This window comes from Natator depressus, chromosome 9, assembly GCF_965152275.1.
Source record: "Natator depressus isolate rNatDep1 chromosome 9, rNatDep2.hap1, whole genome shotgun sequence".
Taxonomy (NCBI): Eukaryota; Metazoa; Chordata; order Testudines; family Cheloniidae; genus Natator; species Natator depressus.
Genome location: NC_134242.1, coordinates 56,262,234 through 56,289,465, shown reverse-complemented (window position 1 = coordinate 56,289,465; position 27,232 = coordinate 56,262,234). Strand labels below are relative to the sequence as shown.

Here is a 27,232-nt window from a genome sequence, read left to right as displayed (position 1 = left end):
TAGTGAAAAAGTTTTTCCTAATATCCAATCTAAACCTCCCCCATTGCAACTTGAGACCATTACTCCTCGTTCTGTCATCTGCTACCATTGAGAACAGTCTAGAGCCATCCTCTTTGGAACCCCCTTTCAGGTAGTTGAAAGCAGCTATCAAATCCCCCCTCATTCTTCTCTTCTGGAGACTAAACAATCCCAGCTCCCTCAGCCTCTCCTCATAAGTCATGTGCTCTAGACCCCTAATCATTTTTGTTGCCCTTCGCTGGACTCTCTCCAATTTATCCACATCCTTCTTGTAGTGTGGGGCCCAAAACTGGACACAGTACTCCAGATGAGGCCTCACCAGTGTCGAATAGAGGGGAACGATCACATCCCTCGATCTGCTGGCTATGCCCCTACTTATACATCCCAAAATGCCATTGGCCTTCTTGGCAACAAGGGCACACTGTTGACTCATATCCAGCTTCTCGTCCACTGTCACCCCTAGGTCCTTTTCCGCAGAACTGCTGCCTAGCCATTCGGTCCCTAGTATCCCCCCACGATGGACTTTGCTGAATGTTCCTGCTTTCTGTGCTAAGCCCTGGTCTACACTAGGAGTTGAGGTCGAATTTAGCAGCGTTAAATCGATTTAACCCTGCACCCGTCCACACGATGAAGCCCTTTTTTTCGACTTAAAGGGCTCTTACAATCGATTTCCTTACTCCACCCCTTACAAGGGGATTAGCGCTGAAATCGGCTTTGCTGGGTCGAATTTGGGGTACTGTGGATTCAATTAGACGGTATTGGCCTCCGGCAGCTATCCCACAGTGCTCCATTGTGACCGCTCTGGACAGGACTCTCAACTCAGATGCACTGGCCAGGTAGACAGGAAAAGGCCTGCAAATTTTTGAATTTCAATTTCCTGTTTGGCCAGCGTGGCAAGCTGCAGGTGACCATGCAGAGCTCATCAGCAGAGGTGACCATGATGGAGTCCCAGAATCGCAGAAGAGCTCCAGCATGGACTGAACGGGAGGTATGGGATCTGATCGCTGTATGGGGAGAGGAATCCCTGCTATCAGAACTCCGTTCCAGTTTTCGAAATGCCAAAACATCTGTCAAAATCTCCCAGGGCATGAAGGACAGAGGCCATAACAGGGACCCGAAGCAGTGCCGCATGAAACTTAAGGAGCTGAGGCAAGCCTATCAGAAAACCAGAGAGGCGAACGGCCGCTCCGGGTCTGAGCCCCAAACATGCCACTTCTACGATAAGCTGCATGCCATTTTAGGGGGTTCAGCCACCACTACCCCAGCCGTGTTGTTTGACTCCTTCAATGGAGATGGAGGCAACATGGAAGCAGGTTTTAGAGACGAGGAAGATAATGATAATGAGGTTGTAGATAGCTCACTGCAAGCAAGGGGAGAAACTGGTTTTCCCGACAGCCAGGAACTGTTTCTCACCCTGGACCTGGAGCCAGTACCCCCCGAACCCACCCATGGCTGCCTCCCAGACCCGCCAGGCGGAGAAGGGACCTCTGGTGAGTGTACCTTTTTAAATATTATATATGGTTTAAAAGCAAGCATGTTTAATGATTAATTTGCCCTGGCATTCATGGCTCTCCTGGATATACTCCCAAAGCCTTTGCAAAAGGTTTCTGGGGAGGGCAGCCTTATTCCATCCACCATGGTAGGACACTTTACCACTCCAGGCCAGTAGCACGTACTCGGGAATCATTGTAGAACAAAGCATTGCAGTGTATGTTTGCTGGCATTCAAACAACATCCGTTCTTTATCTCTCTGTGTTATCCTCAGGAGAGTGATATCATTCATGGTCACCTGGTTGAAACAGGGTGCTTTTCTTAAGGGGACACTCAGAGGTGCCCGTTCCTGCTGGGCTGTTTGCCTGTGGCTGAACAGAAATGTTCCCCGCTGTTAGCCACGGGGAGGGGGGAGGAGAAAGGGGGGAAGGGCTAGCCACGCAATGGGGGGAGGCAAAATGCGACCTTGTAACAAAAGCACATGTGCTATGTATGTAATGTTAACAGCAAGGTTTACCGTGAAAGAGTGTACCCATTGTTCTATAAAATGTGTCTTTTTAAATACCACTGTCCCTTTTTTTCTCTCCACCAGCTGCATGTGTTTCAAGGATCACAGGATCTTCTCCTTCCAAGAGGCTCGCGAAGATTAGAAGGCGAAAAAAATGCACTCGTGATGAAATGTTCTCTGAGCTTATGCTGTCCTCCCACACTGACAGAGCAAAGACGAATGCGTGGAGGTAGACAATGTCAGAGTGAAGGAAAGCACAAAATGACTGGGAGGAGAGGTGGCGGGCTGAAGAGAGGGCTGAAGCTGAAAGGTGGCAGCAGTGTGATGAGAGGAGGCAGGATTCAATGCTGAAGCTGCTGGAGGATCAAACCAATATGCTCCAGCATATGGTTGAGCTGCAGGAAAGGCAGCAGGAGCACAGACCGCCGCTACAGCCCCTGTGTAACCAACCGCCCTCCTCCCCAAGTTCCATAGCCTCCTCACCCAGACACCCAAGAACGCGGTGGGGGGGCCTCCGGCCACCCAGCCACTCAAACCCAGAGGATTGCCCAAGCAACAGAAGGCTGGCATTCAATAAGTTTTAAAGTTTTAAACTTTTAAAGTGATGTGTGGCCTTGTCCTTCCCTCCTCCACCATCCCTCCTGGGCTACCTTGGTAGTAATCCCCCTATTTGTGTGATGAATGTATAAAGAATGCATGAATGTGAAGCAACAATGACTTTATTGCCTCTGCAAGTGGTGATCGAAGGGAGGAGGGGTGGGTGGTTAACTTACAGGGAGCGAGAGTGAACCAAGGGGCGGGGGGTTCATCAAGGAGAAACAAACAGAACTTTCACACCGTAGCCTGTCCAGTCATGAAACTGGTTTTCAAAGCTTCTCTGATGCGCACCACGCCCTCCTGTGCTCTTCTAACCGCCCTGGTGTCTGGCTGTGCGTAACCAGCAGCCAGGCGATTTGCCTCAACCTCCCACCCCACCATAAACGTCTCCCCCTTACTCTCACAGATATTGTGGAGCGCACAGCAAGCAGTAATAACAGTGGGAATATTGGTTTTGCTGAGGTCTAACCGAGTCAGTAAACTGCGCCAGCACACTTTTAAACGTCCAAATGCACATTCTACCACCATTCTGCACTTGCTCAGCCTGTAGTTGAACAGCTCCTGACTAATGTCCAGGCTGCCTGCGTATGGCTTCATGATCCATGGCATTAAGGGGTAGGCTGGGGCCCAAGGATAACTATAGGCATTTTAACATCCCCAAAGGTTATTTTCTGGTCTGGGAAGAAAGTCCCTTCCTGCAGCTTTTGAAACAGATCAGAGTTCCTGAAGATGCAAGCGTCATGTACCTTTCCCGGCCATCCCACGTTGATGTTGGTGAAGCATCCCTTGTGATCCACCAGTGCTTGCAGCACTCTTGAAAAGTACCCCTTGGGGTTTATGTACTCGCCGGCTTGGTGCTCCGGTGCCAAGATAGGGATATGGGTTCCGCCTATGGCCCCACCACAGTTAGGGAATCCCATTGCAGCAAAGCCATCCACTATGACCTGCACATTTCCCAGGGTCACTACCCTTGACATCAGCAGATCTTTGATTGCATTGGCTACTTGCATCACAGCAGCCCCCACAGTAGATTTGCCCACTCCAAATTGATTCCTGACTGACCGGTAGCTGTCTGGCGTTGCAAGCTTCCACAGGGCTATTGCCACTCGCTTGTGAACTGTGAGGGCTGCTCTCATCTTGGTATTCTTGCGCCTCAGGGCAGGGGAAAGCAAGTCACAAAGTTCCATGAAAGTGCCCTTACGCATGCGAAAGTTTCGCAACCACTGGGAATCGTCCCAGACCTGCAACATTATGTGGTCCCACCACTCTGTGCTTGTTTCCCGAGCCCAGAATCGGCGTTCCACCGCATGAACCTGCCCCATTAGCACCATGATGCCCACATTGCCAGGGCCCCTGCTTTGAGAGAAGTCTGTGTCCATGTCCTCATCACTCACGTCACCACACTGACGTCGCCTACTCACCCGGTATCGCTTTGCCAGGTTCTGGTGCTGCATATACTGCTGGATAATGCGTGTGGTGTTTAATGTGCTCCTAATTGCCAAAGTGATCTGAGCGGGCTCCATGCTTGCCGTGGTATGGCGCTTGCACAGAAAAAAGGCGCAGAATGATTGTCTGCCGTTGCCCTGACGGAGGGAGGGGCGACTGACGACATGGCTTACAGGGTTGGCTTACAGGGAATTAAAATCAACAAAGGGGGTGGCTTTGCGAGAAACTGAATGGCCCCCTCAAGGATAGAACTCAAAACTGGGTATAGCAGGCCGTTGATTTCACAGAGGGAGGGAGGGAGGAGAAAATGAATACAAAACAAATCTGGTCTATTTCTTGTTTTGAGCCACTTCATCGATCTTTATACATCTTGCTGGCAGCAGACTGTGCAGTATGACCGCTAGCCATCGTCAACACCTGGGTGCTCGGCAGAGGATGGTGCAGTATGACGACTAGCCATCATCTTCTGCTAGCTGCAGATTAAAAGACAGTGCACTGCCAGCAGGACTCAATCGCCACGAGACGAAACAAGGGAAATGACCTGGCTGAGTCACTCCCATGTTTGCCCAGGCGCCCGGTTAAAAGAGCACGCAGGACTACGTCGATGATGGCTACCAGTCATACTGCACTGTCTGCTGCCAAAAGGCAATTAACTGCTGCTGTGTAGCAATGCAGTACCATGACTGCCAGCACCCAGGAGACATACGGTGACGGTTAGCTGAGCGGGCTCCATGCTTGCCGTGGTATGGCGTCTGCACAGGTAACTCAAGAAAAAAGGCGTGAAACGATTGTCTGCCCTTGCTTTCACGGAGGGAGGGAGGGAATGGGGGCCTGACGATATGTACCCAGAACCACCAGCGACAATGTTTTAGCCCCATCAGGCACTGGGATTTCTACCCAGAATTCAAATGGGCGGCGGAGACTGCAGGAACTATGGGATAGCCACCCACAGTGCAACGTTCCAGAAGTCGACGGTTGCCTCGGTACTGTGGACACACTCCGCCGACTACATGCACTTAGAACATTTGTGTGGGGGGACACACAATCAACTGTATAAAACCACTTTCTACAAAACCGACTTGTATAAATTCGACCTAATTTCATAGTGTAGACATACCCTGAGAAGATCTGTTCTATGCTGAATTCCAGAGAACTAATAAACCTTCTGTTTTACCTTGTTGGCTGAGGGTCACTGCTGACTGTGTGGTTCGGGTGCATGGCCCCTTTTGGGGGGCATGTAAGGCTTCTCCAGGTGTCCTATTCAGGTGGACTCACTGTGGGGAACTCACAATGTGAACAGGGCTGCTGAATGCTCCAAGGTCAGACCGAAGGAGGCTTGCCCTAGTGAGTGTGTGGCCTGAGGGGTTGTTGCACTACAAGAGGGTCCTGTATGAAATTCGTTCAGAGCTGTCCCAAATTACTGAGCCTGCAAATCCATGACAGACGGGCAGGGGGACAACCCCATGCTCTGGTTGTCCCTAAACCTCTGCCTGCCAGAAGCTGGGAGTAGACGACAGGGGAGGGATCGCTTGACAATTGCTCTGTTCTCTTCATTCCTTCCTTCATTCCCTGGCAGTGGCCTCTGTCAGAAGACAGGATAGTGGGCTAGATGGACCATTAGTCTGACCCAGTACAGCCGTGCACATGTTATGTTCTTATCTAGCTCTTATCATTGGTAGATCTCAAAGCACTTTCCAAAGGACATCAGCATTATCACCCCCATTTTACAGTTAGGTAAACTGAGGCACAGAGTGGGGCAGTAACTTGGCCAAGGTCACCCAGCAGGCAAGTGGCAGGATAAAACCCAGGTCTGCTGAAGCACACTCCAGTGTGCTCTCCCCTAGGCCATACTGCCTTTAGGGGAAAAGGATGTTAACTCTCATGGGGGATGAGACAGAGACTGGAAGGCAGGCTCTTGGAGGGTAAAAGAAGGATCAGACTCTTCTGTTTTAAAATACACGGAGCTTGATTCTTCTCACCTTTACCGTAGGTGAAAATGAGGATTTCAAACAGTGCAAAGGAGATTGGAGTCAGGCAGACAGACTGGTAAATGGTTCAGTCTCCATATGGATCCTGTTACTGATTTGGGATCCAAACTGAATTGATTTATTGTAAAGGAATCATATCTGTTCTCCTTGTACATTATACGTAATTTATGCTGCTCAGGATAAGCCACGCCCTAAGTGAAGCCTAATGATACGTTCTCTGCTGTTGTAGCGAATGAGCAGAGTGCCCGTTTGATAATTAAACAAATGTGATCATGATAAACCCACAACCACTGGTGATGGATTTTCCTTGTGCACCAAGAGCTCAATCAAGGGAATCGGACACAAAACCCCCTTTGCTTTCTGAACTGCTGCTTTTTAAAAAACATGCACATGCTCACAAGAATGGCACAAACAGACACAAGGAGCGTGGGAACTGCACCTTCACTGGACAGATGAAATCTTAATGCTGTTATTACTCTGGTCTTTGCAGCTACCCTTCCAACACCACGAAATCATAATCAGTTTCTCCCAAGGGGTGGATAAAGGGTTAGGTGGAAGTCATCAAGGCACCCCAAAAATGGAAGAAGTGTGGAAATGTAAGAAGTTTAGAGAAAAGGGATGATAGCTGAAAAATTATCATCTTCTATACTTTCCACAGTATGCATCCGATGAAGTGAGCTGTAGCTCACGAAAGCTTATGCTCAAATAAATTGGTTAGTCTCTAAGGTGCCACAAGTACTCCTTTTCTTTTTGCGAATACAGACTAACACGGCTGTTACTCTGAAACCCATCAGATTTCAAACCCTGCAGGGGGTTGGAGGTGCTTTGATCTGGGGGATTTGTGCAGACTCAGATCTTGAAGTGAATTTGAGGCTGTGGAGATTTCTAAGGGTGAGAATGAAAGTGTGGTGGGGACTGCCGACCTGAGAAAATTTCGGGAAACCCCTATCTTTTTCTGGATCCGTGGCAGGTCTGAATGGAGTGAAATGCAAGCTGGACTGAACCTTACAGCGTTTATTAGAGAAATTACACAGTCTACTTCAGGTTTGTCATAAAAAAAATAAAACCACTTTCAACAGGGGCATTAAACATAAACGAACAATATATACATGTCCATTCCGTACTCCAGCAGCTGCTAGTCCATTTCCTCCTCTCTTTGGGCCCTGTATTCCTTTATGCTTGCCTGCAAATGAGATTAAATGACCAATGTCAATGCTGTATGTTTGATGAATTAAAACACAGCCACACCCTTGTCCACGCCTGAGGAGCTTTGAGAGGCTCTCTGGTTCTGAACATACTGTCCTGGGCAGAATAAAACAAGAAAAGGGCAACATTTTAATGTGGCTGAGGCTCCTGCTTGAAAAGACCGAAGGGTGGGGAGGGTAACTGATGAGCTTTAGGCAGTGATGAGCTGCCAAAAGCTGAAGAACCAGTTCCTTCAGTCGCTCTGGGTGTTCAGCGGCACTTTGGTGGCAGGTCCTTCAGTCGCTCCGGGTCTTCGGCGGCACTGAAGGACCGGCCGCCGAAGTGCCACCGAAGACCCGGGTGAGTAAAAATTAAAAAGGGATTCTCAGGGGAGCCTCCCCAGCCGAGAGCTCAGGTGGGCCGGACAGGATGGTCCCGCAGGCCGGATGTGGCCCACAGGCCGGAGTTTGCCCACCCCTTTAACAACCGGTTCTAAACCAGCTTCAAAATTTAACAACCGGTTCGTGCAAACCGGTGCGAACCGGCTCCAGCTCACCACTGGCTTTAGGTGCTCTGAGAAATGGTTGCATTTTATTTCTGATCATAGCCTTGGATCACTGTAAGGGAGGTGAGGCAGCGCCCCCAGGAGTAGCCCCCAGATCAGCCTGCCTAGAGACACAGATGCTTTACAGATTACAGCAGCATGTTTGAAAGAGAACAAATTCAGAGCCCATTTTTGCCCCCCATTGAGGTCCCTGCCACTGCATCAGGCCCTTCCTTCAAAGAGCACAGGTCCACATTCGTTAGGGTTGGGGGGAGCAGATTATTGATCCCAAATTTATTCTGCAGCATCCAGGTTCCATATGCACCACTCACACCCAAGCCACCCTTCACACTGGCACTCTTATGCCCCTGCCACACCAAACTGTCTCTATGATGCACTAGCTGCTCTCTACCACAAGCAGGATTACTGAGCCTCAGGTGGCTTTCCAAATCCTATCCCCTTGGTATGGTAGAAAAAACATCTCTTCCAAGATGACGGTGAAACCCCTTGGATATGGAATGCAGATTTGTGCATTCTCTGCTCTTCACTTTACACTGCAGTAAAATGTAACAAACAGGGTGAAATAGCAATATTTTGCATTTACCTTGTATAGCAACTTTCATCTGAGGATCCCAAAGCACTCTACAAACACTGCTTGCTTCTCAGAACCCCCCTTTCAGAGGCAGGTGAAGTGTCACTTTAGAGATGGGGAAACCGAGTCACACAGAGGCGAAGTGACTTCCCCAAGGTCACACAGCGATTCAGTGTCAAAGCTGGTCAGAGAGCCCAAGTCTGCTGACTCCCAGTTCCACTTCTCTAACTACTACAACTGGCTGCCTCCAAATATGTGCAGATCTTGCAAGAGGAGCGAGGAGGGGATCAGTTAGATAACGGCTGCAGCCATGGACATGTTAGCACCTCAGTCAGTCAATCAGTGCAGCCAGCTATTTCTCTCCTTTGCAGACCACAGAGAGGATCCCAGAGTCATTCTACCATGAAGCAGTGACCTCACCTCAAACTTGCTGAGCACGTGCTGGCAGACATCCACCAGTTCTGTCAGTCCTCTCCGGAACGGCTCAATGGCCAGGAGCCCCCCTTCAGAAAAGGAGAAGCATTCACATAAAGTGTGGCTGGCTCCAGTATGGGATACGGGGCCCTTCCCCTCCTAGCCCAGCTCAGTAGTGACCAACCATCATACACCTCTTTGGCGGCTCCTGTGATAAGGTGAGGATCTTAGGCCAGCGTTCACATCATGCTCCCTCCCACTCTCATCAGCAGTCTGAGAAGAGCATACAAGGACCATGGAGGCTTGAATTGGTGTCTCAGAGACCCAAGTCCAGGCTGAAGCTCTTTGGCAGGGGACAGCGTAGGGGAAGGTTGCCCTGCAGTTTGTGCTGTGGACAGACATAAGGCTCCACTCTCTGGGGCCAGCAATCCAGCACTTTGCAGCACTGCTAAATTCTTCAAAAAATTAAAAAGCCATCTAGCACAACTTGGCCATTTCCAGTGGCTCTGCTCTTCTACGCAACCAACACTCAAGGCCACAGGAGAGGGGACCTGTGAGCTGGGAACCAAGTTAGAGGCTCTGGCTGGGTTTTTCAAACTATTCAGAGTGTCAGACGCTGTGGGACAACTGTGAGATTGGTATGGAAATGGAGCAGATCATTGGCCTTGCTCTTGCAACAGCAGATGCAGTCCCAGGCAAGTCCTGCAGGCTGCCCTTTGGTGTGGACATCAGGATAGGATCGGGGGAACACAGAGTACAGCATCCAGAGGGCACCCTGCTGCATAGAGCACTTGCGGTGCTATTCACCCCAGGAATTAGCAATATCTGGCCATCGAGCTGTATAACAGACTGGATCTGTTGTTTAGTGTGTAATGTAACAAGCTTTGGGTGAAGATCTAACTCAGAGGGGCATCCGGGAGCTAACCAGGGGGTGAGGCCAGGTCGGATGCCCAGCGCTGAGTGAGGCTTTGGGACCACAACTCCCCAAGCTTGCTGATTACTACAGAGGCCACGTCTGGGCTCTGCACTGGGGGATGACAGAGACCAGCTCTATCACTGCTACTCAAGATGCACTGATCATGGATGGTGATAGCAACTGCCCAGTAGAATGGTGGAACGAAGGACATTCAGAGGGAGAGAGGGGGCTGGCTGATCCATGGTTTCAGGGCCTGACATGGCAAGGGACAGCTGTCCAAGGAAGCCCAGCTGCATTCCTACCTCTGGTCTGGATCCGGAAGTTGATTTTGCTTTCAGATGGGTGTGTGATGCTGTAACCACAAAACTCCACTTCAGAGCTACAAGGAGAGACAGAAGCAGGAAGCACAAATGGGCTCTCAAAATCAGCAGCAAGCCAACTGCAGAGACACTCATGTTTAGGGAACCTCTGAAGCAAGCAGACCTGCACTGCGTGATGGTCCCACATGTTTCAAAAGCAATCACTTCCCATCACCCACAGCTCCCTGAGACAGACATGCAGAGGGGAAGGTGTACTTCTGCGGGGTGGGCTGGATCCTGAAGTGGATGGGGTATGGAGCAAGATAAACATCCCCTGCCTCTTCTATGTTGTGGATGGATTTCGCGGCTGCCCAGACCCAAACTTGGGACCAGTCGAGTGGTTGCCCTGGCTTTAGCAGTTGAAAGGAAGCACGGCCTAAAGGTTACAGCACTGGTTTGCTGATGGTGATTTATCATGAGCAGCTTACAAGACTATCACAATTTGTCCTTTAAAATTATCAAATGAAAACCCCCCTCCATGAATACTTCTAGAGCTGGAACTCATGACAAGAAGTTCCTCATAAATATTCACTACTGGATAGTTTGGATAGGGTCATGTAGGTCATGAGATACTATTCTTTTGACTGCATAAGCATACGAATCAGGCTCCCAGTGAGGATATTTGTGTTTGCAAGTTCAAAATGAGATTCTCTAATACTCACTTGAACACTGACTGTTTCCACTCCCAGGCCTGACAGTAAACTTGTTCCCAAAGGGGCAGATATGCAGTCAAAGTGCATTTGTTTAAAGAACCCAAGTAGGGAGATTTGTAATATTCACCCAGCTTCAGGAGTGCCAGAGGTGCTAGATCAGAAGTCAAGGGACGAGAAACATAGCCCTAAGGTGGTACCAGTTATCACAGGGACTCAACTTACTTTTTCATGATCATGTAACGGAGGGAGTTGCCGAGAGTGTGGTCCTCATCATGTAACACAAATGTGACACAGTTTCCATCCATCCCATCTGCCTGGACCTGCCAGACACAGGAAAGCAAGAGGAGCACAAAAATTATATCTCCAGATGATTTAAGCCCCTCCTGAAGTAACTAAGGCCAGGCCTATACTAGAAAAATGACTCAGTTCTGATGACTGGTGTCAGCAACAGATTCACCCACCCATGGTCTGACTGTAAGCATAGACCTGGACAACTAGGTTCATCATTGTTCATCTATGTTCATCACTGTGTTAGAAAACAGTGATTGAGACTTGCCAAGAGCTTGCTTTTGGAGAAATGCCACAGCTGGAGTATGGGCCCACCACATAAATCTGGAGGGAAAAAAATATAAAGCCAGAGCTTTCCTCTTAGAACCCAGGGATTTCTCGGCTGCCAGATAGATGAAGGCTAGATATACTGCATGATAGAAAAGTTAGGAATTATTATTATATATACAGTCAAAGGATTAGTATTATCCTAGGTTCTGATCCTTCCATTTCTTGCACACCCAAAGGTCCCAGCCTTCCAAGGGAATTTTGGGAGCATGAGTACAAGATTCCACCCTCAACGACCTTTAATACCAAGCCGTTCTCGGATCTCTTTCACCGGGAGTCACATTCCAGACTCAACAATAACTATCTGAGTCTGTGGAAACTGGCACCTAGAGTGTAACAAGACTGTGCTTTTTTTCACTCAAGAGAAGGGGGAAATAGTCCCAGCAACTATTGCTGCTGGAGGAGTTGTAGGGATACCAGCTGGGATCCATTGTGGGGAGAAAAAGGAGAATATCTAGGAATAATGGGTGAAATAAAAAGCAATAAGCAGTGAGGTGAGATGGCAGGAAAAGCTTCCTAAAGGAAAAAGTTTGTTGAGAGGAGTCAGGCCAAGTCTACACTTACAAGCGTACAGCGGCACAGCTGCACCAATACCACTGTGCCACTGTCAAAGCGCTCGTATAGCCACGTTATGCCGATGGGAGAGACCTCTCTCATCAACAATGAGCAGCAGAAGCTATGGTGGCGGGAGAGCTGGCGGCCACTTCTGGGACCGCGCTGAGCCAGGGCAGTCAGGGAACCTGCCTTAGCCCCAGGCCCTGCTTGCGCCACTGACTGGACTTTTAACTTTTACAACAGGCTACATAAAACGCACTAGCAAAGTCAGTACAAACTGAAATTTCATACAGACAATGACTTGTTTATACTGCTCTATATACTGAAATGTAAGTACAATATTTATATTCCAATTGATAATTTTATAATTATATGGTAGAAATGAGAAAGTAAGCAATTTTTCAGTAACAGTGTGCAGTGACACTTTTGTATTTTTATGTCTAATTTTGTAAGCAAGTAGTTTTTAAGTCATCAGCTTGGTTTTCTCTGCATTGATTTCCATGCCATATTTTGCAGAGGTTTCATCCAATCGTTTCACAAGGTTGGCAAGTTCATCTTCGCTGCCTGCCAGGCCATCAATGTCATCAGCGAACTGAAGATTTGAGATTGTTCGCCCCTCAATGCTGACTGTGCATATGTGATCTTCTAGGGTATCAGTCATTATAAGCTCCAAGTAGATGTTGAACAGTGTGGGTGAAAGAAGGCAGCCTTGGTGCAAAACCACTCTCCTATTGTGCCATTGACAAGAACTGCACTGCTGGCCTTGGCATACAGTTGTTTAATGGTAAGAATAAGCTTGCGACCAACATTGTACTTCTTCATAGTTGCCCAGAGAGCTTCGTGCCATACTCTGTCAAATGCCTTCTTGAAGTCAACAAAGACATGGTAGATGTCCTGCTGGTATTGTAAGTACTTCTCACATAGAACATGAAGGTTGAAAATCGGTTCTGTGGTACTTGTTCCAACACAAAAGCCAGCCTGTTCTTCAGCAATGATATTCTCCGCTTGTGGCTTCAATCTGTTCAATATGACTTTCAACATCACTTTGCTGGGATGGCTAACTAAGCTTATGGTCCAGTAATTTTGACACAATTGCAGGTTGCCTTTCTTTGGCAGAATGATGATTAGTGACTGTGTCCACGTGAAGGGCCACTCACCGGTCTGCCGGATCTTGCTGCAGATCTATTGACAACATCCCACCCGAAATGATGAAATTCAGAGGAGCACATCTATTACTATTTCTCCTCCGAATTTCATCAATTCGGCTGGGATGTTGTCAATACCTGTAGCCTTTCTGTTTTTGAGTGTTTTCACAGCTGTCTCCACTTCTTCACTTAGAACTGGAAAGTCATCCTCCTCTGTTGAATCTGGGCTGTCTAAGCTGATGACAAAAAACGTGATGGGATCAGCTCACCTATCACTGTCAGTGGACTAGAGCTGGAGACAGTGAAACAGTTCAAGTATTTGGGGCAATCATCACTGATGAAGGATCCAAGGCAGAAATTCGGGCAAGAACTACGCAAACCACAGCAGCAGTGGCAAAGCTAAAGCCAGTTTGGAGGAATAAGAACATCTTCCTGGAATCCAAACTGAAACTGCTGCATGCATTGGTCACCTCCATTTTTCTGTATGCATGCAAGACATGGACTCTGACGGAAAATACAGGTAGTAGAGATGAGATACTTCCATAAAATCCTGGGCATCTCCTACTTCGACCACGTCACTAATGAAGAGGTCTGCAACATCATCACCCAATGCACTGAGTCATATGAAGACCTCCTGATGACCGTGAAGAAGTGCAAGCTGAAGTGGTACAGCCATGTAACAAGATCATCTGGCCTATCCAAGATCATCCTCCAAAGGACAGTACAGCGGAAGAGAGGAAGAGGTAGACAGAAGAAGAGATGGATTGACAACATAAAAGAGTGGACAGGAATGGACTTTGCGGAGACTCAAGCACTGACACACAATCATCAGGGGTGGAGACATTTGGTTCCTTGTTCATCAATGATAGTGCCCCAACAACCAATGCGGTTATGGAAGTGATGATGATGAGTTTTTAAGTGAAGTGAAACTTGGGGGTACACAAGACAAATCAGACTCCTAAAAGGGGTACAGTTGTCTGGAAAGGTTGAGAGCCACTGCTCTAGGTGAAATCCTACCCTATTGAAATGAATGTGAATTTCACCAATGACTTCAATAGGATCAAGATATCACTCCAGTAATACCACCACCTAGCTCTTACCTAGTGTTTTCATCAGCAGATCTCAAAGTGTTTTTCAAAGCAGGTCAGGATCGTTATCACCATTATATATGGGGAAACCGAGGCACAGGGCAGTGACATGACTTGTCCAAGGAGTCAGAGTGAGCCAGTGGCAGAGCTGGGTCTCCCAGGTCCCCATTCAGTGCTCTATTCACAAGGCCACACTGCCTCCGTGTCTGTCACGGAGATCAAGTCAGCACTAGGAGTTAAAAAAACAGCAGTTCCATTTTAAAATCCTATTTGTCCAGCATTTAGATCAGCTCTTGATATCTGGTCTTAGCTGAAGAGTCTCAGGCTGGGAGAACATCTTGATAATTCTGTGGCTAAGGCACTAGATCTGGGTTCAGTGCCAAGCTTTGCTTCAGACTCCTTGTCTGACACTGGGCAAATAATTTAACCCTCTGGGCCTCAGTCCCCTGCTTTTCCCTCCCATCCCATTGTGAGCTATTTGGGGCAGGGTCTCACTCTGTGCCCACGACATTGCGGCCCTGATCTTGGTTGGGCCATCTAAGCCCTTCTTCTGCCTGTCAGGCCCCGCATCGGTTTTCTTCAACTTCTCAGGAAAGAGCAGGTTGAGGGGTGTGTGCAATAGGCTGATGAAGGAGGTGGTTATTTACAGGGGTGGGGTCACGAAGGGTGGTTTAAACGGGCTCGTACGCCCTGAGAGAGGGGAGAGCAGGCAAGCAGGATTTTCTTCTTTAGTCTGATGCCATTTTAATGGCTACCCAAAGAGCCTGGAGCTATGGAAAGATGCTTCTGAGAGTCAATAGACACTAATGATATCAGTAAATACTTCCTTGCAGACTAGCAAAATAACAACCAGCTCTGGGAACAAACAGGAAGAAGGTGGGTCTAATGTGTGTGGGAGGGGACTGGGAGTTAGTTCACTTGAGTTCTGTTCTCAGCAATGCCACGATCTCACTGAGTGGCATAGGGAAAGTCCCTCATTTCTTGTCTTCTTACTCCCATGGAAATTTTGCCAATGACCACTGTGGGGGAAGGACTTATTCCTTAACCTCTCTCTCTGCACCTCATTTTCCCCATGTGTAGAATTGGGGATGATATTTACCTACCCCACCAAAGGGTTGTGAGGCTTAATTTATTAAAGTGCTTTGAGATCCTAACATGAAAGGGGCTGTAGAAATACAAAGGATTATAACGTTAATATAATTATTGTGCCGCATGTAATCTACAGGGATTGCTGCGGCTTTCTGGAGCCAGTCCTTGAATTCTCTAGCAGATCTTGGTAACCCTTCTCATTCTCTGAAATCACTGTCCATGTTCTTTTAAAACTCTGAGCAAATTCCTTGCAGTGTCTGTGCCTGTGCAAAGATGAATGTAACTGCTGAGGGTGTTGACATGTGATGAGAAGTGAATAGAATTGTGAACTTTCTGTAGCATTTGAGGAACTGGCTGTGGGTAGAAAGTGAAGAGATGAGGGCTTTGTATAGCTCTGGCTCCACATTTAACCTTGAGACCTCGCTCCAGTTCTGAGAGAAGAAACGGCTAGGACTGACTGGTCAAATCTGACTATGCAGAAGCTATACGTAGCCCAGGGAGAGGTCAGAGGCTGAGCAGCATTCTGATGGCTGGCAGATTATTTAGATGCTCTGTTGGTTTGGGAGGGAATCCCAATCCCAAACCTGTCCTGTTGGAGCTTTTAGTAATTGGTGTATTGGCAGGAGTCTGACAGACTATATCAGGAGGATTCTGGATCCACTGCTGTGTCATGTCTCTAGGGGCCTGATCCTGCACAGTGTGGCACACCCTCAAGGCTCAATATGTCACAGGATCAGGCCCTCTATGTCCAAACACATGCACATGTGGATTTGGATGTTATCAATAAGGCTACGATTTAGTCATGGGTATTTTTAATAAAATTCATGGACAGGTCACGGGCAAAAAACAAAAATTCACAGCCTGTGACCTGTACATGACTTGTACTATAAATACCTCTGACTAAATCTTAGTTGGGGGGCCCCCTGGAAGAGTCCTGCTCTGCGGGACCCCTGGGGGTGCTGCTGCGGGCCCCAAGGGACCGCTACTCTGGGGGTGCCCCCAGGGATCACTGAGCTGTGGCTGCTCCTGCTGCCCTGGGACCACTGCTCAGGCGGTACCTGGGGCCAGCTGCACCAGCTGCTGCTCGGGCAGTCCCTGGTGCCAGCCACCCAGGGCCGCCCGAGCAGCGGCCATTGCGGCTGGCCCCAGGGCAGCTCCAGCAGCGACCAGTGCAGCTGGCTGCAAGGCCACCCAAGCGGCTAGCTGCAGAGCCACTCCAGCAGCGGCCAGTGTGGCTGTCCCCTGGGCCACCTGGCATCCGTGGTCAGCCATACTGACCACTACAGAAGTCACGGAGTTCACGGAAAAGAGGGCTGTGTGGCCTAGTGCAGTGCATCACAGGAGACGCACAGGGCAGACTTCTTAAAGGAGATTGAGAAGGCAACAAACCACACAGCAGACTACAGTGCATTTAGCTTTTCCATCTGTCTAGTGCACTCTGAGAAACCAATGCACTGATCTGATGGATGACAGCCTATGCAACCACAGAGAACATGCTCTGCCAGACCAGTCTGGTTCCCAGAGACTTGATTTTTCCCTCCTGGTTCGCACAGAGATCCCTTTGATACATTTCCAGATCTCCATAGGGATGGAAGGCTTGCCATAGATGATCAGACCACTGGTCCTCCAGCAGTGGCTGTTATCTGATGCTTCAGAGAAGGCAAACAGCATCCCTCCAGTAAAACACCACTTGTGTCATGCTGTATACATAGGGAGGGTTCTGACATGGCCCTGCGGTAATCAGTTTGTGCCCAGAGGCATGAAGTTGGATGTTTCTATGTATTTCTAATGTGCCCATCACTGTGGTATGTAGGTGTCAAATTATCCATCCCATCTGAAAATTGTTCTCCATTATCTGACCTGAAAGCCCGATCCCCTTCCTGGTGTAGGGAATGCCACCCGGTGTAGGGAATTCCAGCTGGTGTGTGCAGCAATATTTTATTTTTCTACATTTACTTGCCATTCATTTCATCCGGTGGCCCCTTGTTCTCAAATTATGGAACAACAGGAAAAGAGAAGAACTGATCTGTTTTCATGGCAGCTTTCCTAATCGGAAAAACACAATCAATCAAATTGCCTCTAGATCCCCAAAGATGTTTGTAAGTGGAGTAATTATTCCAGAAAAAAGTTGCTTTTATTCCAGAAGAGTATCTACACAGGGAGTTATATTGGCATGGCTATAAAAGAACAAAAAGAAAAGGAGGACTTGTGGCACCTTAGAGACTACCAAATTTATTTGAGCATAGGGCTTTCGTGAGCTACAGCTCACTTCATCGGATGCATTCAGTGGATGAAGTGAGCTGTAGCTCACGAAAGCTTATGCTCAAATAAATTTGTTAGTCTCTAAGGTGCCACAAGTCCTCCTTTTCTTTTTGCGAATACAGACTAACATGGCTGCTACTCTGAAACCTATAAAAGAACAGTTATTCTGCTAAAGTTATGCTGGTCAATTTCCCTGCATAGACAACCCCTTAGAGAAGGGAAAGACCCACAAAATTATCCAGGATATCCACACCAAGGGCAGGCTGTAGACCCTGGTCCTGACAGACCATATCTCAGATATTTATTTGCCTCTTCCAGCTAAGCAATCCTAATAGCTGTAATCCCACATCATATAAAAGATCTTTCTGCTTAGAGGGGCTGTGAATTATTTAACCTTGTAATTGGTACCCACACACTGCAGTGATGGCTACATTAGTGCTGCACATAGAGGGACTAGATTAGCTAGACAGAGTGGTGGCTAGTTTATATTTGGGACACTGGTTTTTATTCATGTTCAGTGGGCAATCAGAAGGGTCAATTTATACACAAATTGTTTTGTATGCAAGTGCAGGTGGTAACTGGTTAGGGACCACGGTGCAAGTCTGTCCCTAAATTCCCTGACATCTCTTATATCAAGCAACCCATTTCAGTCCCCTTTCTCTTTTACTGTGTATGGGTCTGTACACTATGGGACATTTCTAGATCAAAGTGTCTGGTTTGCTGTCTAGAGGCCTGATCCTTCTACCCTTTTCCACAATGTATCAATGGAAGTACTCATGGTTACTTATGAGGAGATCTGCATGATTGGGCATTTTGTTGGAACAATAACTGACCATATTTACATGGTTCCTTTTTAAAACAGGCAATAAATAATAGATACTACTAACAACAATCCATTTGTTTCCCCTGTGCAGCCCCCTCCATTCTCAATAGCCCCTTCCCCATTGACTGGTTGGTTGGCTGGCAAGTGGAAACTCTGGAGGAGCTGTCCAGAGAGTAATAATTTACATCGTCTTGGACTGCTGGACAAACAAGTTCCTTTCAAGCTAGTAAGTGATACAAATCCAGCTATGGTGAACTGTGGTGCCATCTAGTGCATTGGCTGAGAGAGAAAAAAAATACAAGGGACCTGGTGAAGGAAACAAAAGACGGTGAGGTAATATCGTTTATTGGGCTGACTTCTGTTTGTTAAAGATACAAGCTTTCAAGCTAACACAGAGCTCTCCATCAGGTGAAAGCCTGAAGAAGAGCTCTGTATACGCTCAAAAGCTTGTCTCTTTCACCAACAGAAGTTGGTCCAATAAAAGATATTACCTCACCCACTTTGCCTTGCTAATAACAGGACCAACATGGCTACAACAGCACTGAATCAACTGATGAAGGAAAGGCAGACATAAGAAAAAAGTTTGGGTTCATGGATAGAAAGGCCAGCCTGAAACTCTCACTACAGAGCTGAATAATCTTGCCAATGTGTCGGTTTAAAGGGTGGGAAATCTCTACCAAAGAAAGATCTTGCAGCTAACAAAATGATTATCTGAGACTCCTTGGGCCTCATTCCAAAAAATCCCTTTGAAAAATAGGGCTAGTTTTAGAAATATTGACCCTAGCTTCTAACCTAGCTCCATCTAACATAGCACAGACTTTGCTGTTTATATTCCCTGTGGGACAATCTCAGTGAGCTCAAAACACAGGACAACACAATGAAATGCTTCAAGAAATTAAAGCAGCAGGCACCTTCTTGGATCTCACTGTTCCATCCATTTCTGAAAATGCCACTTTTGTCTCCTCTCAATTTCTCCCTCCCTCTGCTGTTGGCTTGGGTTTTAACTTGGTACCTATGTCATTTAGCTCCATGAAAGATATTATACAAAATAAAGTGGTGTCACATCCTGTGGTGCTGACAAGCATTAGATAGGGCTACTGATGTTTCTCTAAAGATCAGGTGTGAAATCTGAACCCAAAAACATCCTCCACCACCTTGTGACAAACACCCTAAACAGCTATGTTCCTAGGTTCGAGAATTCTCTGTGCATACATCCCACACTGCTGCCTGGGGAGGAAGGAAGCCCGCCACAGAATTAGTACTTACTAGGGCTGTCGATTAATCGCAGCTAACGCACGCGATTAACTCAAAAAATTATTCGTGATTAAAAAAATTAATTGCGATTAATTGCAGTTTTAATTGCACTGTTAAACAATAGAATACCAATTGAAATTTACTAAATATTTTGATTTTTGTACAATTTCATATATATTGCATTCAGTGTTGTAATTGAAAGCAAAGTGTATATTTTTTATTATAAATATTTGCACTGTAAAAATGATAAACAAAAGAAACAGTATTTTTCAATTCACCTCATACAAGTACTGTAGTGCAATCGCTGTCGTGAAAATGCAACTTACAAATGTAGATTTTTTTGTTACATAACTGCACTCAAAAACAAAACGATGTAAAACTTCAGAGCCTACAAGACCACTCAGTCATACTTCTTGTTCAGCCAATCACTCAGACGAACAAATTTGTTTACATTTGCAGGAGTTAATGCTGCCCGTTTCTTGTTTACAGTGTCACCAGAAAGTGAGAACAGGCATTTGCTTGACACTTTTGCAGCTGGCATTGCAAGGTATTTACGTACCAGATACACTAAACAGAAATCTTAAAAGAGTAACACTCTGATGCGGAAACTACAGAACCTGAACCACCAAAAAAGAAAAACAACCTTGAGCTTGTGGCATCAGATTCAGATAATGAAAATGAACATGCATTGGTCCGTACTGCTTTGGACTGTTATCTAGCAGAACCTGTCATCAGCACAGATCCATGTCTCCTGGAATGGTGGTTGAAGCATGAAGGAACATATGAATCATTAGTGCATCTGCATGTAAATATCTTGTGACGCCGGCTATAACAGTGCCGTGTGAATACCTGTTCCCACTTTCAGGTGACATTGTAAACAAGAAATGGGCAGCATTATCTCCTGCAGACTTCGATTCCCTCAGGGAACAGATGGCCAGGATCCCCTGGGGGACTAACATGAAGGGGAAGGGAGTCCAGGAGAGCTGGCTGTATTTCAAGGAATCCCTGTTGAGGTTACAGGGACAAACCATCCCGATGAGTCGAAAGAATAGTAAACATGGCAGGCGACCAGCTTGGCTTAATGGTGAAATCCTAGCGGATCTTAAACATAAAAAAGAAGCTTACAAGAAGTGGAAGGTTGGACATATGACCAGGGAAGAGTATAAAAATATTGCTCGGGCATGTAGGAAAGATATCAAGAGGGCCAAATCGCACCTGGAGCTGCAGATAGCAAGAGATGTCAAGAGTAACAAGAAGGGTTTCTTCAGGTATGTTGGCAACAAGAAGAAAGCCAAGGAAAGTGTGGGCCCCTTACTGAATGAGGGAGGCAACCTAGTGACAGAGGATGTGGAAAAAGCTAATGTACTCAATGCTTTTTTTGCCTCTGTTTTCACTAACAAGGTCAGCTCCCAGACTGCTGCGCTGGGCATCACAAAATGGGGAAGAGATGGCCAGCCCTCTGTGGAGATAGAGGTGGCTAGGGACTATTTAGAAAAGCTGGACGTGCACAAGTCCATGGGGCCGGACGAGTTGCATCCGAGAGTGCTGAAGGAATTGGCGGCTGTGATTGCAGAGCCCTTGGCCATTATCTTTGAAAACTCGTGGCGAACGGGGGAAGTCCCGGATGACTGGAAAAAGGCTAATGTAGTGCCAATCTTTAAAAAAGGGAAGGAGGAGGATCCTGGGAACTACAGGCCAGTCAGCCTCACCTCAGTCCCTGGAAAAATCATGGAGCAGGTCCTCAAAGAATCAATCCTGAAGCACTTACATGAGAGGAAAGTGATCAGGAACAGTCAGCATGGATTCACCAAGGGAAGGTCATGCCTGACTAATCTAATCGCCTTTTATGATGAAATTACTGGTTCTGTGGATGAAGGGAAAGCAGTGGATGTATTGTTTCTTGACTTTAGCAAAGCTTTTGACACGGTCTCCCACAGTATTCTTGTCAGCAAGTTAAGGAAGTATGGGCTGGATGAATGGACTATAAGGTGGGTAGAAAGCTGGCTAGATTGTCGGGCTCAACGGGTAGTGATCAATGGCTCCATGTCTAGTTGGCAGCCGGTGTCAAGTGGAGTGCCCCAGGGGTCGGTCCTGGGGCCGGTTTTGTTCAATATCTTCATAAATGATCTGGAGGATGGTGTGGATTGCACTCTCAGCAAATTTGCGGATGATACTAAACTGGGAGGAGTGGTAGATACGCTGGAGGGGAGGGATAGGATACAGAAGGACCTAGACAAATTGGAGGATTGGGCCAAAAGAAATCTGATGAGGTTCAATAAGGATAAGTGCAGGGTCCTACACTTAGGATGGAAGAATCCAATGCACCGCTACAGACTAGGGACCGAATGGCTAGGCAGCAGTTCTGCGGAAAAGGACCTAGGGGTGACAGTGGACGAGAAGCTGGATATGAGTCAGCAGTGTGCCCTTGTTGCCAAGAAGGCCAATGGCATTTTGGGATGTATAAGTAGGGGCATAGCGAGCAGATCGAGGGACGTGATCGTTCCCCTCTATTCGACACTGGTGAGGCCTCATCTGGAGTACTGTGTCCAGTTTTGGGCCCCACACTACAAGTAGGATGTGGATAAATTGGAGAGAGTCCAGCGAAGGGCAACAAAAATGATTAGGGGTCTAGAGCACATGACTTATGAGGAGAGGCTGAGGGAGCTGGGATTGTTTAGTCTGCAGAAGAGAAGAATGAGGGGGGATTTGATAGCTGCTTTCAACTACCTAAAAGGGGGTTCCAAAGAGGATGGCTCTAGACTGTTCTCAATGGTAGCAGATGACAGAACGAGGAGTAATGGTCTCAAGTTGCAATGGTGGAGGTTTAGATTGGATATTAGGAAAAACTTTTTCACTAAGAGGGTGGTGAAACACTGGAATGCGTTACCTAGGGAGGTGGTAGAATCTCCTTCCTTAGAGGTTTTTAAGGTCAGGCTTGACAAAGCCCTGGCTGGGATGATTTAACTGGGAATTGGTCCTGCTTCGAGCAGGGGGTTGGACTAGATGACCTTCTGGGGTCCCTTCCAACCCTAATATTCTATGATTCTATGATTCTATTAAATGTAAACAAACTTGTTTGTCTGAGCATTTGGCTGAACAAGAAGTAGGACTGAGTGGACTTGCAACCTCTAAAATTTTACATTGTTTTATTTTTGAATGCAGGCTTTTTTGTACATAATTCTACATTTGTAAGTTCAACTTTCATGATAAAGAGATTACACTACAGTACTTGTATTAGGCAAATTGAAAAATACTTTTTCTTTTGTTTTTTTACAGTGCAAATACTTGTAATAAAAAAAATATAAAGTGAGGACTGTACATTTTGTATTCTGTGTTGTAATTGAAATCAATATATTTGAAAATGTAAAAAGCATCCAAAAATATTTAAATAAATGGTATTCTATTATTTTTTTTAAATCACACGATTAATCACGATTCTTTTTTTTTAATTGCTTGACAGCCCTAGTACTTACCCCTTCTATCTATCTCAGGCACTATACGGACCTCTCACTGCAGCATCTGAGCACCTTACAGTCTTGAATATAGTTATGCTCCTAACGTCCTGGGAAGTAGGGCAGTGCTATTATCCTTATTGTACAGATGTGGAATTGTGGTCCAGAGAGACTAAGCAACTGGCCCAAGGTCACACAGGGAGTCTGTAAAAGAGCAGGGATCTGAACCTAGTTCGCCCAAGTCCTAGGCTGGTGCCCTAACCACCATCCTTCCTCAGACATCCCTTAGATTTCACAGCCCACCTGCCATGTAGATGGTCCACTGGATTCAAGCTCTGTATCTCAAGAGAGGGCAAGTGAAGGGGCAAATAATGGCTGCTTGCCATAGCACTACCCACCCTCAAATAAAACCAATCCAGGGCTTCACCCAGTATACAACTTCATACTGACCATATCTCTGTTCAGCCTGACCTGGTTCCCTGCCTGCTCTGTGAAACAATGAGAGCAGCAGGGGAGCTCTGGCACCACAAATCCTGAAGAAGCCACACTGCCATGGAGCAGGGCTGTGGAGATGGCAGGAGGGAGTGACTTCTGTGTCAATGCCTGCTGTCTCCAGCAGCTCTCCTATAACCTATACGTTCATCAGTGACCCATGGATTTTTGGAGATGGGGACCTCCTGCCGCTTCTGTGAATCCCTGATAGAAAGATTTCTTCCCCGATGTGTGATTGACCCTTGCAGGAAAACACTGAGCCCATAGTAATTCACTGCTACGCAAGGGACACAATTTTGTCTGCTAAGCAAACTAATCACCCAGCTATTCCACTGCTGGGCTAGACTGATTATAAAATAATATGCCATACGCCATGCAGCTGGGGTTTCACATACAACTTTCAGTTCGGGCACAATATCCCATTTTTAGAGAACTGTTTAATCTAATGTATTGGGTTATGGTCAATTGAACCCTCCCTATGAAGGCCTATGCCCTTAATCCTGGTCCCAACTCCCACTGATATCAATGCCAAAACTCCCCATTCTTTTCAGTGTCATTAGATTCCTAGATTCCAAGGCCAGAAGGGACCACTGTGATCACCTAGTCTCATCTCCAATATAACATAGGTCAGAGAACTGCACCACAATAATCCCTAGAGCAGAGCTTTCAGAAAAACATCCAATCAAAATTGTCAGTGATGAAGAATCCATCACAACCCTTGGTTGTTCCAATGGTTAATTATTCTCACTGTTAAAAATGTGTGCTTTATTTCCAGTCTGAAATTGTCTATTTTTGACATCCAGCCATTATATCATGCTATACCTTTCTCTGGCCAGGTCTACACAACAAACTTACATCAGTGTAACTACGTCACTCAGGGTTGTGAAAACAGTGTGTAGACAGCACTTTGTCAACAGGAGGGCTTCTCCTGTCGACATAGAGAGCTACTGCCTCTTACAGAGGTGGCTTAACTACACTGATGGGAGAAGCTCTCCTGTCAGATAGTAGTGTCTTCACTGAAGCGCTACAGCGGCATTGGTGCAGCTGTGCTGCTTCAGCATTTTAAGTGTAGACCTGCCCTTGGATAGATGGGAGAGCCCATTATTAAATAACCTTCTCTTTGTTAAGCTATATAGATCAAGCACCTTGTGTCTATCACTGTAAAGCAGGTTTTCTAATCCTTTAATCATTCACATGGCTCTTCTCAGAACTCCCTCCAATTTATCAACATCCTTCTTGACTCCCTTGTCTCCAAACCACACTGCAAATCAAGCATAAACAACACATCTGCTTATCTTCTTTGTTACCAACAGCCAATACTTTAAACTACATTATGCAGAGGAGGTTTGCAGCATTAATTTTAATGAAGACTCAAGCTGAATGTGGAGAGATGAAAACTCTGAATGGGATTGGCTGAAGATCAGTAACAGGTTGGTGGCGCCTCTACTGCTCTGTAGCTATGCCACATCTTATCTTCTTCTGAAGGATATACTTGCTTTCTGGCCTCAGTTGCAGGGCACATTTAGGTCATTTTTAACAGAGCGGTGGGCTGTAGAGGTGAAAGGTCCTAGCAAAACCAGAAGTGTGGCCTTACACTTAAGGAGACTTGAGATCTTATTACTACTGAACATTTATATTGCAGTAGCACTTAGCTTTGAAGAAGTTGGGATCCATGGTGCTAGGTACTGTACAAATATATTGTGACTGATAATCCGGGCCCTGCTCAAAGGGATTTAGGCACCTAATTCCCAATGGGAAATCAATGGGAGTTAGGTGCCTAAATAGCTTTGGGGATCTGTGCCTTACAGGCGAGATGGTGATGAGACAACTAAGTAGGTGGGGGAAGGGGGGGAACAGCGTTTCCAACTGTCTAGAATCACAAGTGTTTTTCTTAAAGCCCCAGCTTGTAGATTCATGTGATTTTGTGAGAACCTATTTTCATTTTAAAAGAAAAGTCAAGTTTTCTAGTGCTCATGGCGGTAGAGAAAGCTTGAAAACATGAGCCCCAAAAAGGCTCAAAACCCAGAAAGAAAATAAAAAGAACCCACATTTACTAGATTTTAAAATCGTATGATTTTGGGGAGGAGCTCGACTCATTATGTTTGAAGGGTTGAGGGTGGCAGTACTGGCGTGTGGAGGCTGGGGGGACACAAATAAAACAGCATTTTTGCACAGATCTGGGTGTGAGTCCCAGTTCTGCCCCCAGACTCCCTGGGGCAATCATCACCCACCCCAGTGCCTCCCCAGCCGCCATCTGCAGAACAGAGACAACGCATCTTCTCTCTCTGAATCCAGGAACGTAGGTGAGCTCTCAGATATTCCAGCCACGGGAGCCAGATAAAGATCGAGGTAGGCAGAAAACAGGACCACCCATGAAAGCAGTGCCAGGCTCATGGCAGCTGAGGGATTTGGGAACAGCATACCCTGTGGCCTGAGGGCTACAAGGGGAAGCAGTAGGTCACCACATGGCTCTTCTGCCACAAGCCTGAGCCCCCCCAACCTGCCTCCCTAGTGCTCTTATCATTCAGCCAGGGAGCACAGTAGGACAGGGAGAACCAAGGAGGCCTGGCCTCCCAGACACTCACCATCTCAAGCAGCGGCTTCCTCTCCACCTCTTCAGCCATTGCTGCCTGGGAGGAATTTCCTCGCTCCTCCGACTCTGCTAAGGGATTCTGGGAGTTGTAGTCCAACCCTAGTGAAGTGAGCAAACAAGGAAGATTTTGGTGTGCTCTGAAACCACTTTCCCGGCATTGCCAGATTGGAGTCTCTCTATATTTGTTGTGTTTCTTAAAGCCCGCAGCTCCTGGGGTCCCGTGATTGCCTGGGATTTCAGCTTTCAGTGTTTTTAAGTAAGTTTCTAGCCCTCTGTTGAAGAGAAAAGATGGAAATGTGACCTGAGTGTTGCCTAAAAGTTCAAAACCCACTAATGTGATAATAAAAATGAGTCAAGGCCCCTAAAAGCATTAGATTGGCTTCAAAAATCAGTTGGGTTTATTTTTGTTTGCTTTCTGGTGCTGGTACATGTATGGTTCATGCTTTTGAGTTCTTCTGTGCAGCCAAGAAGGCCAGAAATTTACCTTTTTTTAAAATGAAAGTTGAAATTGTCCAGAAATAATCGGATTCCATAAATAAGGTGCTCACATAGCCACCAAATATTGTGCCACACTCACAGTAAAATTGCAAGGAGTGGCAATATTGAAAACCAGAAGTCAAATAAAAAGGTCTCCAGCAAAGCAAAAAACCCTTGTGATTTTTAACTCAGTCTCATAATTTGGAGGGGCCTGGCTCAAATTTGAACACTTAGGGTTGGTGATGCTGCTCTTGTGGCATGTTAATTCCACTGAGAGGCATTCATAGTAGATGCCAAGGGCCTGTATGACACTGGCTGCCTGGGAGAGATGCAGTGAGAGCAGGATTAGGAAATGAAGATATGTGAAATATAAAGGGTGACTTATTTTTAAAGGACAATATCTCAACAAGCTATGTCCTTGGCACCTAACCATGTATCTGCATCACAGAGCATATGTCCTGAGTATGACTGATACTGAAATATGGAGCAAACTGTCTGACCCTGCCCTGTGAGGAAACGGATGAGATGCTACAGGATCACGACTGGTCAACAGCAAAACAACCCAAACCTGGGTTTTGAATATCAAACATACTGTGAAGTCGTGTTCTGAGTGGATAGATGGTACATCTCCAAGGCTACGTCATGGGTATTTTTAGTAAAAGTAATGAACAAGTTA

General features: G+C 46.6%; 1 protein-coding gene across 1 annotated transcript; it reads right to left on the bottom strand.

Annotated features, from left to right (window-relative positions):
- Positions 1-6,884: 6,884 nt before the first annotated feature.
- Positions 6,885-27,198, bottom strand: LOC141994158 (DNA-directed RNA polymerases I and III subunit RPAC2-like). The gene is made up of 6 exons (XM_074964282.1): positions 27,149-27,198; positions 26,072-26,351; positions 10,934-11,031; positions 10,002-10,078; positions 8,790-8,872; positions 6,885-7,231 (listed from the first exon to the last, which is right to left on the bottom strand). Exons 1-6 carry the CDS (start codon positions 27,181-27,183, stop codon positions 7,184-7,186), a joined length of 621 nt encoding a protein of 206 aa, XP_074820383.1. The 5' UTR covers positions 27,184-27,198; the 3' UTR covers positions 6,885-7,183.
- Positions 27,199-27,232: the final 34 nt, after the last annotated feature.